Source organism: Etheostoma spectabile, chromosome 24 (assembly GCF_008692095.1).
Source record: "Etheostoma spectabile isolate EspeVRDwgs_2016 chromosome 24, UIUC_Espe_1.0, whole genome shotgun sequence".
Taxonomy (NCBI): domain Eukaryota; kingdom Metazoa; phylum Chordata; class Actinopteri; order Perciformes; family Percidae; genus Etheostoma; species Etheostoma spectabile.
Window position 1 is genome coordinate 3686871 of NC_045756.1, and position 17771 is coordinate 3704641.

At 40.2% G+C, this 17771-nt stretch overlaps 1 protein-coding gene across 2 annotated transcripts in view; it reads right to left on the minus strand.

Moving 5' to 3' along the window:
* Positions 1–17186, minus strand: part of LOC116673812 (rho GTPase-activating protein 20) — a 22670-nt gene extending 5484 nt beyond the window's left edge. The window contains exons 1-16 of one of the 2 annotated variants that reach the window (XM_032506118.1): positions 16993–17186; positions 16680–16785; positions 12882–12967; positions 9733–9906; positions 9441–9590; positions 8008–8049; positions 7824–7908; positions 7553–7630; positions 6175–6241; positions 5724–5891; positions 5470–5642; positions 5197–5361; positions 4270–4382; positions 3773–3965; positions 2632–2746; positions 1041–1960 (exon numbers count right to left, since the gene is read on the minus strand). In XM_032506118.1, coding sequence (XP_032362009.1) covers positions 1041–1960; positions 2632–2746; positions 3773–3965; positions 4270–4382; positions 5197–5361; positions 5470–5642; positions 5724–5891; positions 6175–6241; positions 7553–7630; positions 7824–7908; positions 8008–8049; positions 9441–9590; positions 9733–9906; positions 12882–12967; positions 16680–16751 — 2601 coding nt within the window. In that variant the 5' untranslated portion in view covers positions 16752–16785; positions 16993–17186. Of the gene's footprint in view, positions 1–1040; positions 1961–2631; positions 2747–3772; positions 3966–4269; positions 4383–5196; positions 5362–5469; positions 5643–5723; positions 5892–6174; positions 6242–7552; positions 7631–7823; positions 7909–8007; positions 8050–9440; positions 9591–9732; positions 9907–12881; positions 12968–16679 lie in introns of both variants that reach the window. The other variant, XM_032506117.1, reaches the window with a different exon arrangement.
* Between the last annotated feature and the right edge of the window lie 585 nt (positions 17187–17771).

Here is a 17771-nt window from a genome sequence, read left to right on the forward strand (position 1 = left end):
GAAACGTTCGTTTAGGATTTTCATCACAAGCTTTTCCTAAACCACGAAGAAATGAGGTGGGGTGAGTCGATAACTCGTCAGACTTTCACTCAGGAAACCAGGGTCTGCGCCCCGCGTGTCACAAAATGCAGTAATAGTTCAAGACCTGCTTGCTGCCAGCGTATGTGCAAACACTTAGAACAGGAAAGAGGTTAGGAAAGGTAGTGCAGGGTAGAGAGATTAGGAGTTAGATGACAGAGAAGAGTAGAGATTAGAGTAGAGAAACTCAGAAGAGTAGAGACTAGAGTATGGGGAACTTGGAGAAAAGTCAAAACTAGAGACAAACAATGTCAACTTTTATCAACTTTTATGGCATGTACAGTGTAGAGAGTACATAATACATACTTCCACTATTACTTACTTTTTTATTTAAAAAAAAAAAAAAAAAAAAAAAAAAAAAAAAAAAAAAAAAAAAAAAAAAAAAAAAAAAAAAAAAAAACAAAAAAAAAAAAAAAAATACAAAAAAAACAAAAAAAAAAAAAAAAAAAAAAAAAAAAAAAAAAAACAAAAAAAAACACAAAAAACAAAAAAAAAAACAAAAAAAAAAAAAAACAAAAAAAAAAAAAAAAAAAAGAAAAAAAAAAAAAAAACAGACATACAATACTCTGCCCTCTGCACTCATCTGGGGAGAAAAGAGAGTGTATTGGATATTTTGGTTCAGTAAATTTCTTTCTTAAGGAGGAATAAAAGACAGCTGACACAAAGACAAAGGGCGTAACAAATGACACGTGTGATACATTTTAATATTAGGGCTGCAACCAGGGGGAAAGGAGGCTGCTGTGCTGCGATGCTCTGGATTGGTTACTCTGCTTTGAAAAGTGCTCTTATGAATATAATATGGTACAATAATCATACACATTCTGCCTGCATGGCTTTTACTTTAGATACTTCCTGTACATTTAACATAGAAAACATCTTAAATCTAACATATTTGAATGCATGCCTCTTGTATCTGAGTTTCTTTACACTGGTGTTTTGCTACTTTTTCTCCACAATCTCACCCCACTCTTGTCCTCATCTTCTTTCTCCAAGTTGTCTTGTTGGGTTAGTGACAGCCTCCGGCCTTTCTTCAGCCAAGAGTTTGGGTGGAGGCCCCTGTAGCCTTTTAGGGCCCCCCAGTTGAGTGCTTCTTTGGGTGGGGAGCCTTTTGGACAAGTTTCCAGGTCTGGATGTCCTCCAGAGGTCAGAGCAGAGCTAATGGTTAGAGGTGTGGAGGGGACAGAGGAGGGAACAGATAAAGGGGGCGTGCTGGATGGCAGATGTGCCTTGGCTGGCTGAAGCCCCTGTCTGGTCGCCCAGGTGTGGTCACTGCTGAGGGAGTGCAAGGAGTCCAGGGAGGAGCGGGTTTGTGCAGGAGAGGTGGCGGTGGAGGAGAGGCTGGGGAAACTCACTTCCTGAGCTCCATGCAGGGTCAATGCGGGCTCAACTCCACCCCTCCTGGTCTGACCTCTAGAGTGCGTGCGAATGAGTATGTGGCTGCTCGGCTTCTTGGAGAGCTCTTCTTCTTCATCATCTTCATCCTCGCCAGAGAGACCATCAGTACTCCCTGAAACCCACGGCCGGAACTTGGCCACATATGCTATAGCCGGCTCTGAGCGCCGCCGCTGTGTGTGCCGACCATCCGGGGACAGGGAGTCCAAGGTGGAGCTGTCTACAGTCAGTGCGTCCTGTCTCCGTCCTCTGGCTCTCCCCAGTGGGTGTAACTTCAGACACTCTGGGCTGTCAGTTTGGGTCTGGCGTAAGTCTGGGTCTGTGTCTGGGTCGTAGTCGCTGAATGTGAGGATGGAGTCCAGGCTGCCTTGTAGTGGTTTGGTTCTGGTGTGCCTTCTGCTACAGAAGCCCGGTGAGCCCCCGCTGATGTTGTCCAACTCGTTCTCTAGACTGTCGTAGGATGAGTCTGTATGGGGGTACAGCCACGAGTCTAATGGTCCAGCAACAGGACCCAGGGTTGATGCAGAAGAGACGAAGCAGAAGGAAAGACACGTAGAAAGACAGGTGAGAGACAAACTGTTGCGAAAACATTGCATACTGGCTCTGTCTTCATAGCTCAGGATTTACGAGGCAAACTAAATGTGCAACTTCTAGCCAGTAAATACTTGTCTTCATGAATAATTCTACTCATGATTTCCTGTAAGCTGTGGGGTTTCTTTGACACTGATATGACTTTATAAAGAAACAATAAAATAAAAAACACATTTTCCAAGTTCTAATCTGCATCCTTGTGTCACAAACATGTAAAACAAATAAATTTGTAAGTCAAATCAAAAGACCTCTTTTCATCCTAAACTCTGTGACATAAAGTATCCATTCAAATGTGATTTGGGGCTGCACTTGACCATAAGCTCATAGTAGCTGGCAGTGATATCATGGTTACATCTCTACTACCTGTGTGTGTTTCCTCCTCATTTAGCAATGCCGACTCCGTGTTTACTGTGATGGATTACTCAACTCATTAATAAAACAGTTTTCAGCTTACTGCTATTATGTGTCCAAAATGTTTAAGGAACGTTCTAAATGGATGCAGGAGATGTAACAAAAATCAACTAATAACATAAATGTTTAATCCCTCTCGAGTTAAAGACATTTGTGTACCTGATCCCATCTCGTCAGCGTTGAGTCTGTGTGGCTGCCCTCCAAACAGGGACGAGGGATCCTCTCCCAGAATCTGCTGACAGTGTTCAATCATAAACTTTACCAGCCCACAAACCTGCCGCAGACAGGAGCAAGAGAGAGGTTGGTATTAAACTAGTGTAACAACTGAGATTCAATGATAACAACAGTGAAACAGTTTGTTAGCATTTCTCAATGTTCATTGTCAAAGTAACTGTAGTGTTGAAACTTTTCAAGGCTGCAGGGAAGCACTCTCCTATCGCCTTCTTTCAGCATTTAAAGTGCATCTTTTCTGAGCAGCTACTTGTTACAATGCTTAATACTTTCTGGAACAAAGTGCTTTGCAGGACATTAACCCTGACGTTACGTAGTTCCCGTCAAACTGTTCATAAATATACCGACCTATTACACTTTCTATAATGCTGATTGGAGACATTCCTGAGAAAAGCCTAACATGGTTTAGGGTGTTAAATGTGCTCATTAACAGGGGAACTAACACACACATAAACATGTTGATCTAAAATAACTTTTAGTTGGCAGTTTATGCATCTTAACATTTGCGTGAATAATACTTCAAACACAAACATAACCACACCATTCAGTTAATGAGGGCCATGTTTTGGAAGTCAATATACCAATTTTCCAAATTAGTTGGCTAAGGCTAAATAGCTCGGTAAAGCAAATTGTAAAATTCATAGACCAAATTACTTTAGAGGCACCTGGATAGCTCACCTGATGGAGCATGCGCCCCATGAACAGAGGCTCAGTTCTAGTCACTGCGGCCGCAGGTTCAATTCCGACCTGCGGCCCTTGGCTGCATGTCATGCCCCCTCTCTCTTACCTTTAACATCTTCAGCTGTCTTGTATAATGAAGGTCTTAACTGCCCAAAAAATGAAGTTTTTTACGCCCTGCAGGCAAAACTAAGAAACCTCTCTTTGTTACTGAGCTGTGACTTGGCTTAGACAGACTGATTTAATTGTGTTGCAACATTAGAACAATCCTGTGTGTCTAAGTTGAAATAGGAGGAGTAGCCAAAGTTACAGCGACCAACTCTTTCTTAGGTCTGGGTCAAATTCCACAATGTATTAGTTGTTAAAGTGATATTTCATTCCCCTGTTTTACCTTCTTAGTTCCTTCTCCCTCTACCTCTGGACTACAAGGCACTCCAGGAGGCCAAAGCATGCTGGGAGCAATGCAAACTGATAAATTGTAACTTGTCATCTGGTTCTCGTGGGCGTTGCCCTCGATACCGTGCAGCATGGCCAACAGGTAGCGAAGCAGCAGGGCGTTTTCTTTGGGTAGGCGACAAATCATCCTGTAAAGAAAGACACAACCGGAGAATGGGAAGAGAACAAAATTGTCAGTCTTTAAACATGAAGAATTGCCAAATCTCCAAACATCAGGAAACCCCTCCTGTGGTCCATTATCCACACTGAATATCCATCCACCCAGCCAGTTTAATATGTAGCTCAGTTATATACAACATATGTAGTAGGGGGTCCCAGCTTTGTCTCTCTTTCAGCTAAGGTGTCCTTGGCCTAAAAAACGTTGAAGACCCCTGGTTTAAAGCCATCAAATGATACTAAAAAGGTAGAGTAGCAGTATAGTGTGAATGTTACCTCTTTACGTCCTCTACTTGTTCTTCCTCCTCCTCCTCCTCCTCCAGCACGTCCATCCATTCTTCATGCAGTTCACAACCCAACAAGCTGCTTGGGATGCTGCGCAAGAAATCCTGAAAACATGGCCAGGCAGTCAATCACACCAGCGTTTTCTCCACGATAATGTCTGAAAACGTATCACTACTAATCCATACATATGGTTTATTACTCCTCTTTGTTCCTGTATTTCCAGGTATTGGTGTAAGACATTTCTATTACTTAAAGATAAGTGAGAGATGTTTACTCACATATACTGCAATTAAAATGACGGCTGAAAAAACTATAAATCATTGACGTAAATAAACTTGGGTGGTGAGTGGGTATGACACATGCCTTTGGTGTGGGAGATCTGGGTTTAATTCCCACTGCGATACATTTAGGCACTTAACCCATAGTTGCGTGCGACCTCTGACATATTTAGTAATTGTAAATCGCTTTGGATAAAAACGTCAGCTAAATGACAAGTAATGTAATGTAATATAAATGAGAAATCTTGCTGTGTAAGTATGTACATAGTTAAGGCACTTGTGGAGAGAAGCTCTCCATTATCCCTCCAGATAATAAGAGATTATAATCCAGATTACATTAATGAGAAAATCTAGGCTGTGTGTTGCGAACATCTTGTCCTGCTATCAAAGCTACATAGCATGTCACCCACAGGCTGAGTAGGATGGAAGTGGATTAATTTTGTGCTTACAAATGTGGGTCAATAGGGTAACCAACACAGTGATACATACATGCTCAAAAACTGTCATGATGATGCACATTTCTAAAGCCCCTTGGTTTACAGCAAAGATGTATATGAAGATGAGGGGCAAAGTGCTTCGTTTTTTTAATTCCACTTTTGAGGTTTAACTAAAATATACACACACACTCATACCATCTTACCTTAAAGACTCCGGCAATGATGAAGATGTGCTCTCTTGTCAGAGGAAGTTGAAACTCGCCACTGTCCAGAGAGTCCCGTAGCTCCCTGACAGCCCGAGCCCCTGCCGGCCGACGGAAGATCCCCCGCGTCCAGGAACCCTCGTGATACAGAAACACCATCATGTCCTGGTGAGGGAGAAGAGAGTGTTTGCAGCGGTTTCTTTACAATAACAATAGATTGAAAAACAAGGACTGAAATTCCAATTAGGCACTCCTGACGTTGTGCCCACTCACCATAACTGGCTTTGGCAGAGCATCCTCTACACAAATGGAGCTGAGCGGCTGGTTGAACAGGCAGCCACGGGCCACGCCGGCGAGGGGTAGTTCATTCAGGTGGGAGGAGGAGCCTCGCCAGAAGGCCCAGGTGATGAGCGAACGCCTCCTTTTAAATGGCTTCTGAGAACACTCTGAAAAGGCAATCCCAGAATGCATGAGCAAAAACACTCGTACTATTTTTGTTACTTTTCCTGAATGAATAATGACCTCACCTGGGGATACATGCAGTGCTTCAACGACTCGAGGCTTCATTATGAACTGGCACTGCTTGTACACCTGCATCTGCTCCACCTGCATGGCCCTCTGTCTGTCTCCGCCACCTCCCTGAGACATTGTGTGTCTCACATGACTCATCTGGATACTGAAAGGAAACTCATGACCTGAGATAGAGGACAAGAGGCAGAATCACTCCCTGGAGGCTTGATATAGTTGCTATAAAACATAAACAGTACCATAACATCCTATTATTAGTCAGCAAACAAACACACTTCCACCCTGCAGGAGCTAGATTCTAAAACAGACACTCTTCTCTGGGAATGAATGGTACTAGTGTGTCTAAAAAACAATCTGTCATGCTCCCCTTTAGAAATGCCATGTAGCAATTTAAAGACAACAGGATCTGATGATATTTTGTTAAAACTGGTCTAGACCTCACTCACTGACCAATTAGAGGATAGGGGGTGTTGTCCCTCTTGGAGATGACCCACAGCTCGAAGTCCTTCACATTTCCCTGAGCAAAACACAGACAAAGATGTTAAAAAAACAAAACAAGATACAACTTTACATGGCCTCAGAGAACAAGATGCCCCCAGAACCAATCAGACTTTCACTTTTCACATGCTGTGTGTTAAAATCACATGTAACTTGCGCAACTGAGCTAACATTGGGCTACAGGGCTTCTGTTCCTCTGTTCTCTGTGCTTGGTAAGAAAGTATTAGTACATTCCATGTGAGGTTCGGCCATCACTGAGGATGTTTTGTGACGAGGAGTGAGTGGAGAGAAACCACAGGTGTATCCTGTGAGATCTGATGGGACAGTAAGCGGAGTAGCTATCAATATTTGGAAGTTTATAAATCTGATAATTTGGCCAATGGTCTTTTTTTTTTAAAAACCTAAACACACAATCTTGATACAGATCACTTAGAGGTTACCTTAACTAAACAGGTACACAGTTGTGGTTAGCATTACAGTTTTAATGAAAACAGACTTCTTATAGCTGCAGCCTTTCACAAACAAACTATATGTTTTATTAAAGATTTTATGGCTTCCTGACTTACACTTACGCTTTTGCAGTATTAAACATATTCCTAATTCTGGGATGCTGCAACAGATCTCAAGTATAATCAGAACTGGAGTCACAGTCGTCAGGCGTTTTTCTTTAAGCTGTAACTTATAATCTTGTCCTCAGAGTGACGCTGGCGGGAACGAAGATGTCCCATTTGGTAAATACAGTTCTTCCTGCCTCGCTTTTCTTTCATATTACCTTTGGGAGGAGCAAAATGGAATGCACTGCACAAATACCTGCAGGCTTATATGAACAAACCGCATCTTACAAATGCAAACAAGTTCAACAGCAGTTTCAGACAATGTAAATGGGCAGCTGACTAAATAAGTATACAGTAAACATGATGAATACATTTACAGTATTATTTGGGGGAAAAGTTGGATTCTGGTGTGCACGCACACACAGACCATGCAGATATACTGCACTAGAGCTGCTCCATTAGAGAAAAATAAGCACCATTATTTTGGTCAATATTGAAATTAATTATTATTTTACACACTTTTGGTAAAATGTTGCAAGTATTGAACTTAAAAACAGTGAAACAAGTCATCAATTTCCCCTTCATACTTTTCCATCTTTTCCCCAAAATAAGAGTTTATTTGCAAAACTTAATGTGAAAAATAATCGTTTTTCTCAATTACTTTTTGTGCTCATTAGAAGCCAAACTCACAATTGCGATTTCAAATTTAGATTAAATGCACAGCCCTGTGTTCCACTTAAAGAATGCAAAAGAAACATATTTCGTTCTTTACTCACTATGATGCTGAACTGCTGCAGGGCCAGTCGAACCACCTCATTGGTGGAATCGGAGTTGCTGACAGGTAGCGTCTTGGTCTAATCGGGCAGAAGGACATACTGACATACCGTATATGGTGCAGGATCAACAGGACATCCCCTACTCTGGACAAGAAGTAGCACTACAAATATACATGAACCACTGGGAGAGGGAAAACTAGCTTTAAAATCTTCAGATTACAGCGAGAACACATGTAAAAGTAGATGTGCTCAAACCTCAAAATAAACTTACAACAGCAAAAGTATTGATTCCCTTCCCGTACACTCTCAGAGGAATGGTTTTAGGTTCTTCCTTCTCTTTCTCTTCTTTAATGCGACTGGAGAGGAATAAAAGAGGGAACACGACACGTCGTATTTCTCTTCTCTCCACACAAATTTGGACACACTTTATGTTGATGCGTGAAGGAAGAGTTTACCTTTTGAGGAGGGAGAGCCATTTCTCTTTCTGTTCTGCTGAGCTGAGGCAAAGACAGAGAGAAACATCACACCTGATCACAGTCTGTGTGTCTAGTAAAGATCCATATTTTTTTCTAACTTTTCTCATCGACCTCACTTCCTTCTTCTTTTGACATTTTTTGGCGGTTGGAAAACAACTTGGTGTGCATACCACCATCTTCCTACCTCACTTCCTGTACCTCACTTCCTTCATCACTGACTACATTTACATGCACGAAATATTTCGGTTTTTGCCCTTATTCCAAAAAAGACGATATTCGGACTAAGCTGTTTACATGGTAAATGAAAGTGAATATTACACTATTCCCGTTTACATGTACCCGTGCAAAATAGGATTTTTTCAAAGTTAACAGCAGTAGCGGACTTGTTGGACCGGGGGAACACAGCATCCCTCCTTCACTCTTTCAACCAGCTTCTTGAAAAGGTCGGCGTAGTAATGTGTGCGCATATCAAAAAACCTGTTGATATCCAAGTCTTTGATATTGTTTAAAAGTAGCTAAGTTTCTCCTTCTTATCAGGTCTGCATCCTTGCAAACTGTCGGCTGGTTGGTTTGTGTACAGCAACCATAGCAATTATAGCACAGAGATGACCATAAGCCGTAAACAAGCAAGAGGCCATAAACTGCGGTAAAACCCCAGATTGAGCTGTATACATGTCCAAAGAATGCCGCTAAAACCCAAATAATACTGGAATATCCCACATAGCTTAATCTGAAAATGCTATAGTGGGAAAAAGGCCCTATTGGGAATATCAAACCAAAATATGCAGTTTATATGACCTGTATCAAATTCGAAATAGCTGTTTGCTGCTCATTTGGCATTTAAGGTCAAGTACAGCATCGCCAGCATGCACTACTGAAACAAACACATTTTACAGCCTGTGACGTGAGGCAGCGTGAACAGAAAAAATTAAACTGAACAAAGTTTACAGAAAGTAATTTTCCATCTGATGATCATAAATGACCTGGGTCCGAAGTCACAAATTGCTTTTTCGGCAGGAAGGCGGCGCTACAGAGCACACATTCTGACGGGTCACAGATTTCGGCGTAACACCGGAAAAGTGATACACAGGTAAAAGGAAGTAGATGCCTAATTGTATTTTATTTTATTTTAGAAATTATCCACTTTAGTTATGGCTAATACTGGGGGGCAGAGCTATCACAGAAAAAAAAGGAAATAAACGGGGCCGCTAGAATCAACACAAATGAAAGTTACATATAGCCCCTATAACTGTCACTTGGACTCCCATTAAAATATCTCATCGGATTTGGTTGAGACCTTTAGAGCATTGTGGTATAAACAAACGCAATTAAAAAGGCATTCAATTATTAAGTCTGTGTACAGAGTTATAGCAACATAAATGTGAACACATATTAATGTGTGTGTGCGTTACCTAAACAAAGCGACACAGTTACAGGTGGGCCAGCCCATAACAAAGCTCCTCTCTGGGTTTGTGCTTCCCTCACACACCTCGTCCATGCAGCCTGCCGTCCACATCTCACACACACACACCTGGGCCTTCTGCTTGAAGTGATTGGCTGATCTGGGAATTCAGAAAGAACCACAAGAACTGGTGTGACACCAGACTTACCAGGTATTAACCTAATTCCCCACTGAAGAGAACAGCCAAAATATTCCACGCAAGGATAAAAAAAAAAAAAAAACACACGCACACTTGTGCTTACTTGGCTTTGGCGATCACCAGTATGTCGCTGAACAGGAAGAGGTGTCTGTCCTGAGTCTGCATCCCGGTCTTTAACTGAGCATGTCCGTGGAGAAGAAATGACCTATCAGAGCCGGTGAGGAAGGACTTGACCAATGAGCAGGTCTCTGGGCACACAGGAACCATGAAGCTCTCTCTGGAATGCAAACATGTGTTGTTGTTTTTAATAGCCGGCTGCAAAAAAAATGGTTTTCTGAACAATTAAACAAGTTACATTGTATTTACTTTTAAATGCACTTGTTTATCAAAGATTTAATTGTAGTTTGTTTAGGCATTGATACCGAATCTCATGAATCTCTCAGACCACATTTCCCATAAACTCCTTTGCTTTTTGTTAATTTTTCTTCTCTTTCTCCTGGGTGTTAACTGTTTATAGTATTTGTACAAATGTCTAAACCTAAATGTGTCTTTTATCTTGTTAAAATACTAGATGTTGCACCTTAAAGTCTCCTCTCAGGTGAAACATAATAAAGTTGAATTTGATCTGTTTCGATGAAGCGTAAACAACAATATTCTCTTTAAAGTCTGAAGATTTTGGACACCAAGGAATACATGCACATCCTCTCTCACTCCAATTTCTGTAATGTTACACAGACTTGGTTCCATATCAATACACTTTGATGCAACTCGTGATCCCACTTTTATGTCAAAGTACCTCTTCCAGTCAGTGTGTAATAGGGTAACTTGCTTTAGAACCAGCGTGACTGACTGGTAATGCTAAGCAGCTGCTAACTCATTTCGTCAAACCTTTCTCTCTTATAAGGAGATGTTTTGAGGTTGACAGACTTAGTTTATCAGAAGGCATGTTTGGTGGTAACGTTGCAGAGTAAACACAAAGCCTCAGTCAGCCCCTGTCTCTCGAGTGCCATTTTATTAGATTATTCACTTAAGATCTCTGTCTCTCTCCCTCATCATCACCAAATACAAAATAACTTCCAAATTCTGACGTATAGTGCATAGTGTGCCATTTTTTTTAAAAGATTATTTTTGGGTATTTTTAGGCCTTTATTGACAGGACAGCTGAAGAAATGATAGAGGGGGAATGACATGCAGCAAAGGGCTGCAGGTCGGAGCCGAACCCGGGCCCGCTGCGTTGAGGAGTAAACCTCTATATATGGGCGCCTGCTCTACCAACTGGGCTTCCGGGCACCCCATTATGTTAATAGATTATATTCTTGGCTTGGGAACCGGAGGGTCGTCCTTAGGCCTGCACAATAAATCGTTTTAAAATCGCAATCTCGATTCACCTGGTTCACAATTTAATTTTGAAATTACTTTGATTTACATTTTTTTTAAATTACTTTGATTCTTATTTAATTTTACAAGCCGACTGCATCACAAACGCTACTGCTTTCTTCTGTAAGTTTTAAACATAGACTGTAATAAATAGGTTTTTAAGCGCTGCAATGCTTACCCTTCTCCGATGATGTGCAATGTGCTATAGGTGAATCAATGTTTGGTACTGCCAATTTGTTTTGTTTTATCATGGTTCATGTGTGCAACAAACATTACACTTTGTGAGAAAAAAATCGTGACGGAGAATTGTGATATCAATTCTGAACTAAAAAATTGTGATTTGTTTTTTCCCCCGAATTGTGCAGGCCTAGTCGCTGTTTCATGTTCTCGTACAACCCAAGTACAGAGCGTGGCTGGAGAGATGCCGGTTCACTTCCTAGGCACTGCTGAGGTGCCCTTTGGCAAGGCACCAAACCCCCAACTGCTCGGGGCACCTGTCTCCACTAGTGCATGTATTGGTCCTATTTAAGCATGTGTGTGTGTGTGTGTGTGTGTGTGTGTGTGTGTGTGTGTGCGTGTGTGTGTGTGTGTGTGTGTGCATTTCGGGTCTTTGTGTAATGTGTAATGTGTAACAGAGTGTAAAAATATAATTTCCCTTCGGGGATCAATAAAACATGTCTTCTTCTTTGATATAGGATAATAGCTAATGTGTTCTGTTACTTAATGCAGCTTTATTGTACCAAAATTATTGATTGCTTTATCGTTGGAATTTCTATTTTTATTTACTAGTTCCAGTGGCCAGGTCACCATTTAAAGGAGTAGTATTTTCTGAAACAAGCTTATTTGATTTTCTCCAAGAGTTAGATAAGAAGATTAACAATTAATCTGTCTCTCATGTGTGTTATGTGAATATGGGTTTAATTTAGCATAAAGATGGGAAATATGGAGGGACAGCTCACCGCTCAAAGTCATAAACAGTAAACTAAAAAGGAATACAAGGAAGATAAAAAAGAAAAAAATACCAAAAAACAATAAAGAAAACATAGATGTAGGGACAACAAAACCTGCATTCAATATATGTGATGTTCTAGCATTAACCTCTCAGCAAAATAAAGAATACGCATATTTCCCATTATTAGCCATGTCCACACTTGGGGTGAGCCTTATGTGATAAAACAGAGCCAAACACCATGTCAACAGTCTTTGACAGAAGGGGTTGTTAGTTGGTGGGTGTAGCTCAGTGAGGGACCCCACCTCAGTCGGAGCTTTTTAATGAGGTTGTTTCTTCTTCACTTTCCCAGTCGATACCTTGAAAGACAGAGCTATTAATAAATGCCTGATCCTCTAATAAGTCTGGTTACAGAAGGATTATCTATCCAAGGGGATTCAACACCTTACTCTTGGTTATGCCTGGAGCATGTGAGTGTGTGCGTGCATGTGTGTGAGTGTGTGGCGGCAGGGTTCAGTGGCCTCTGTGTAAGTGAACTGGATGCTTCTGAGGAGGAGGTTATAGCCCACATACTCACCCAGTTGAGCGCTGCTTGGCGACACTGAACAACACCTGCAGGTTACAACATAACACCTGGGATGACTTAAACTGCAGGACGTCCCTCCTGCCATAACAAACTGCCCCGTTGACAACAACGTATAGATCCAGACTCATTTGCGTGAGTGCGCACACGTGTATAATTATTGTGTAGTGTGGTCTAGACCAACTCTATTTGTAAAGTGTCCGGTGGGAACTTTGGTTATGATTTGACACTATAAATAAAATTATATTGATTGTGGCTGAAAATGACTTGTAAACCGCAATTCACATTTGCACCATTCACTTTTTAAATCTGGCCTCAGGCCTTTGAATGAATTTTACAGTACCTGGAGAGAGTTTTGGACCTGATGAGAGCCTTGGTGATGACCAGAGACGGGGCGGACTGGCGCCGACAACTCTGAGACTTCATCCGCTACAAGAGACAAACAGATACAATAATTATCTAACTCAAAATATTATCTGACCACTGCCTTATTAACATTTATGTCTCCAGGGTATAACAGGAAGTCACCTGAAATTTCTTTACCCATGTCTTGACCTCTCTCACACTTCAACTACTCCGAAAAGCCATGTGGAAATGTGTGGAAATGTTAAAGTGTTGAAACTGTCTGTCATACTGTATATCATTGTGTTTGCGGTGGTACAGTAAACACATATTCCTAACTACAGGTGGGACTCCCCAGAGGCACCACAATTTGATATTATCACAATACTTGAAACATACAATATTGAAAATTGTGATATTACACATATTACGATATTCTGCGATATACTGCAAATTAATACCCTTTATCCAACTTCAAATTATGTCTCCAAAGGAAAACTTTGTCAACACATCACTTAAATTTTCTATCTAGTGGGCTGAAAAATCAAATTTGTTTTATTATTCTAGTAACAATACGTTAAATTATCATGTGTAATTTACATAATAAAAGATAGATACTTGGCGTCCGTGTATCGATACACTACTGCCACGGAAAATATTGCGATACCATGCTGTATCGATCTTAAGCAAGTCTTTAGGTTGAAATGAAATAAGGCTTTGTCTAGCCTTATTTCTAATATGGCACCTTAATGCTATATTAATCGTCTGCTCCCAATGTACTGCACCCTATCAGCTGCAGCAATATTAAGATCCTATTTTTCTTTGCTGGATCCTATTATTCCTGTTTCCCCATGAGGGTCATTAAAGTTTTATTTAATCTAATTGTAGATGGATTTGTGAATTTGCAGCAAGGAGACAAGCAGCTATTACATAAACACAGTTTACTCATTGTATTTCAGATTAACACACTCTGTGACACAGTCGCCTACTGATACTTATTATGTTGAGTATGGTCAGATGGATAGGTAGGTAATCAAATGATTTAGTTTTTTGTTAGGTTTTGTTTTGTTATTATTTTTGTTGTTTGAAGTTTCATGATTGAAATCTTAACAAAGATTAGGTGTTTATCCTCTTGATCTTTATTATACATTTTATATTTTAATATAACTGTATTCTATCCCCCAGTGTTTAATGATCGTTTTTTCTGTTCTGTAAAGCACTTTGAACTTTGCTGAAGGTATATATGATTTTTGTTGGTTGGTGTTTTTGGTTGTTGCCGTAGTTACACTTGTCTTTTCAATGGGTCTTGATCAGCCAGACCATACGCCAAAGTGGTCAAATCTCAGTGTGGACATCATGCGGGCACTATGTCATTCATTTTGCACTAAATAAAACTAAGGGAATCACCAAAGTTTTTACAAATTATCCTGAGGAGTACATCAAGTTTCATGGTAATCCATCCAATAGTTAAGATATTTCAGTCTAGACCAAATTGGTTGACCAACCGACTGTCGTCACAGTCTCCAACTTGTCTGTAGGCGTCCGAAAAAAATCAAAAACTCCTCAGTGAGAAAAGATCATTCTCACCGCCAGGCCTTTCTGACATTTCACAGTGTAATATCATTGATTTAGCAGGGTCACACAGTGGTGAAACATTCTTTAAGATACACTCCAGCCACAACATGACAATGTTACCTTTCACTCCTAAAAAGAAGCTACCATAAGGTAACATGGAGATATGGGTTTTACGCTGGGGGGAAAAATCTACTGACCAGCCCAGCTCTTACACTGTTGGCTGTACACAAAGCAGTTAAAGAGGACATTTATTCATAGACTGTTTCCAAACTGTCATACTGCCCGCAGGGGCCACAGGTCAGAACCTACTGGGATTCAACATAATTTGTGCCCATAACGACAATAACTAAAAGAAAATGAGAACACAGACCATTTTGAAATGAACCCAGACACAGTCTGATTCTCACTGAAGTAAAAAATAAGGGCTCTTCCACTGAGTTTTCCTGGCTGTTTAAGAGATTTGTGTTAATTTCAGGTGGAACTGCACATCTCAAACGTTCAGTGTACTTCCTCATACTGTCAGGAGTTGTCATAGTCCTTGCAGGGATCCATGGCATGATGGTGATATACTGTATTTTTGTATCTGTTTGTATCAGAACATACAGATGAAAAGCTCTAGCCGATGTGGAATCAATCATTAATGAAAACAAGGATGCAGCACAGGGCAGCAGGAAAAGTTATCTATGCATTATAAGAACTTTTTGCAGCCACTAAAGTTACTGACTGTTAATCAAAAACTAATGATATCAGCAAAGTAAGGAACGTAGCACTGCATTCAAACAGAGGGGTAAAGTGTAGAGTCTGTCAATTCAATTTAATATTATTTATAGTGTCAAATCATAACAGGCAATTCCAATATTGAGCGGGTCTCGAGGCCACACATGGACCACACAATTCTCCCAAGAACAACTGTACTTCGTACGACGGCGGCGACAATGAAAAACATCCTTTAACAGGAAGAAACTTGAAACAGAACCTGGCTCTAGGTGGGAAGTCAAGTTAACTATAAAGGTTTAACAAACCACACCCAATGGAAAGTATAACATCTTAAATAATCACAAAGGGCCCGTGGGGTTTACAGTTGCACTGCAACTTTGATTTTGATTAACCTCCTGACAATTTCCTTGAATAATCGATTGGTCGCTTGGTCAATGAAAATCAGAAAATAGTGAAAGTAATGTTTGTTTCCGAGTGTGGACTGGTAGCTGGAGAGGTGCTAGTTCACCTCCTGGGCACTGCCAACATGCTCTTGAGCAGGGTACTGAGGGCAACCCCTTCACCCTTACATCTCTCCATTAATGCATGTATAGGTCCTGTGCGTGTGTATTTTCAAGACTTTAATAAATCGTAATTAAGCACTAAAATTATTCCTTATTTTTCTGCTCCTTCTGTGATACATCCATACCTTATAATACACACTTAACCAATACTACCCAATATTTATACACAAGGGTGTAACTTTGGAAATGGGGGACAAAACAGGGGGTCTGGGGGTCATCCAGCAGAAAATTGTTTCAGATCTGAATGTGATTTTCTGCATTTCTACATTCATTTATAGCAACTATGGTGATACAAAATCCAGGAAATAATTAAGTTGACCACAATGATAAATTATGCCAGGAAGAAAAGTACTAAACTATGTATGAGAAAAAGATGTCTGATAAAGCATTTTGATGAGCGTAACTGTTTAATAAAGACAGTCATTATCTATTGTTATATGTAACAAATCTCCATATCTGCTCACATCTCCAGGGGTATTTCAAAGAAATTGTTACATTAAACATGATTAAACCAACTGATATGTTTTATGTTAGTTGAGTTGTTGGCTATTGATGGCTAATAATTGATAACCAGTATGATATTGTTTATGGTTACCTGTGTTATTTTGTACAATCTTTTTTTCCAGGGACTACTTACTTGCCCGTCTTTACGATGGCGGGGTGATCTCACCTTCTCACCCGCCATTCATATTGCAGTTACCTCCTAGAAAAAATATGATTGTTTTCTTCATCTACAACCAGTAAATGAGTTCAAAGTTAAACAAAAACGCAAAAATAATAGATTCTTAATTTTTTTAAATATATATATAAATGGTATGACCTGGAGACAAACTGTTCCTCCTTTGCGCACTCAGTTAACATGTCAAACTCTTGAAACCAAAACTATCCATTAACTTGAACAAGGACTGGGAACACTAACAGAAATGTTTCAAATATAGTCCTACCCGTTTGTTTTCTTGCTGTCCACCGCCTTGGCAGAGGCTGTCCTGTTGCTGCTGTGGAGACATGTTGTCCATCCAGCCTCCAGACGCCCTACGGCTCACTGTCCCACTGTCCTCAAGTGATGCAAGGGAGAGAGAAATCCCATTAACAACGTCTCCGTATGGAAGAAACCATCCCAACACAAGCTTGTTAGTACGTCACTTTTAAAACTTTAAGTCTGCGAGCATTTAGGAGACTGTGAACTGCGAGGAGGGAAAATAAGCTGAGTTAAAAAATAAATAAAAAGTTTAAATACAGCTTTCTCGCTCTCCTTACCATCAATGAAAGGCTGTGCTGTAACTAAACGCACCTCCTCTCTGGATTATCAGTTACTGTGCCACTTCTTAATGCGTCTTTACGCGCAGAAGGGAGGCGGCGCCAATACACTGACAAAAAATAGTTCCATCTATTTTTAACCAAAATACTCCATTAATTCGGTAGACAAATCAGATTTACGCTAAAACAAACAATAAAAGAGGATTATTAGGTAAGACTAGTGACCAAGTTTGATTACAACCACCAAACTGCAATAGAAAAAAAAAAAAGTATTTCAATCAACATGATCGGTCCACAATTCACTGCGACCTATTAGCAGAAACAAGATCATTCTGTGAGAAGATTAGACTTATACAACCCTGTTATAGAAGCTTGTTAAACCAGGTGACAAAATGATCCCACCTCATCCAATGTAAAGTTGAATAAGTGTTAAATATTGACTTTAACTAATGAATATATGGTAATATTTCCTCAACCCCTACAACAACAAAAATTAAGTTACATACCATTAATGGTTTATTGGAAAACATTTTTAGCATTACCTATTTAAACAAAAAGACACATGCATTACATTATTATTTGCAAAGTCAATATAATTTACAATACGTTTTTGTGGGGGAGTACAAAGGCTATTTGTTTGCTTAGATCCTTTCATTTGAAGGATTTTTAGAGGCTTAAAGAAGGAAAATGTGAAGCATTTTACAAACAAGGCAAAAACATGAGCAAAGTAAGAGAAAAAAACACTTTGCAAGTCCAGTTTGTGGCAAAGGCAAGGATTG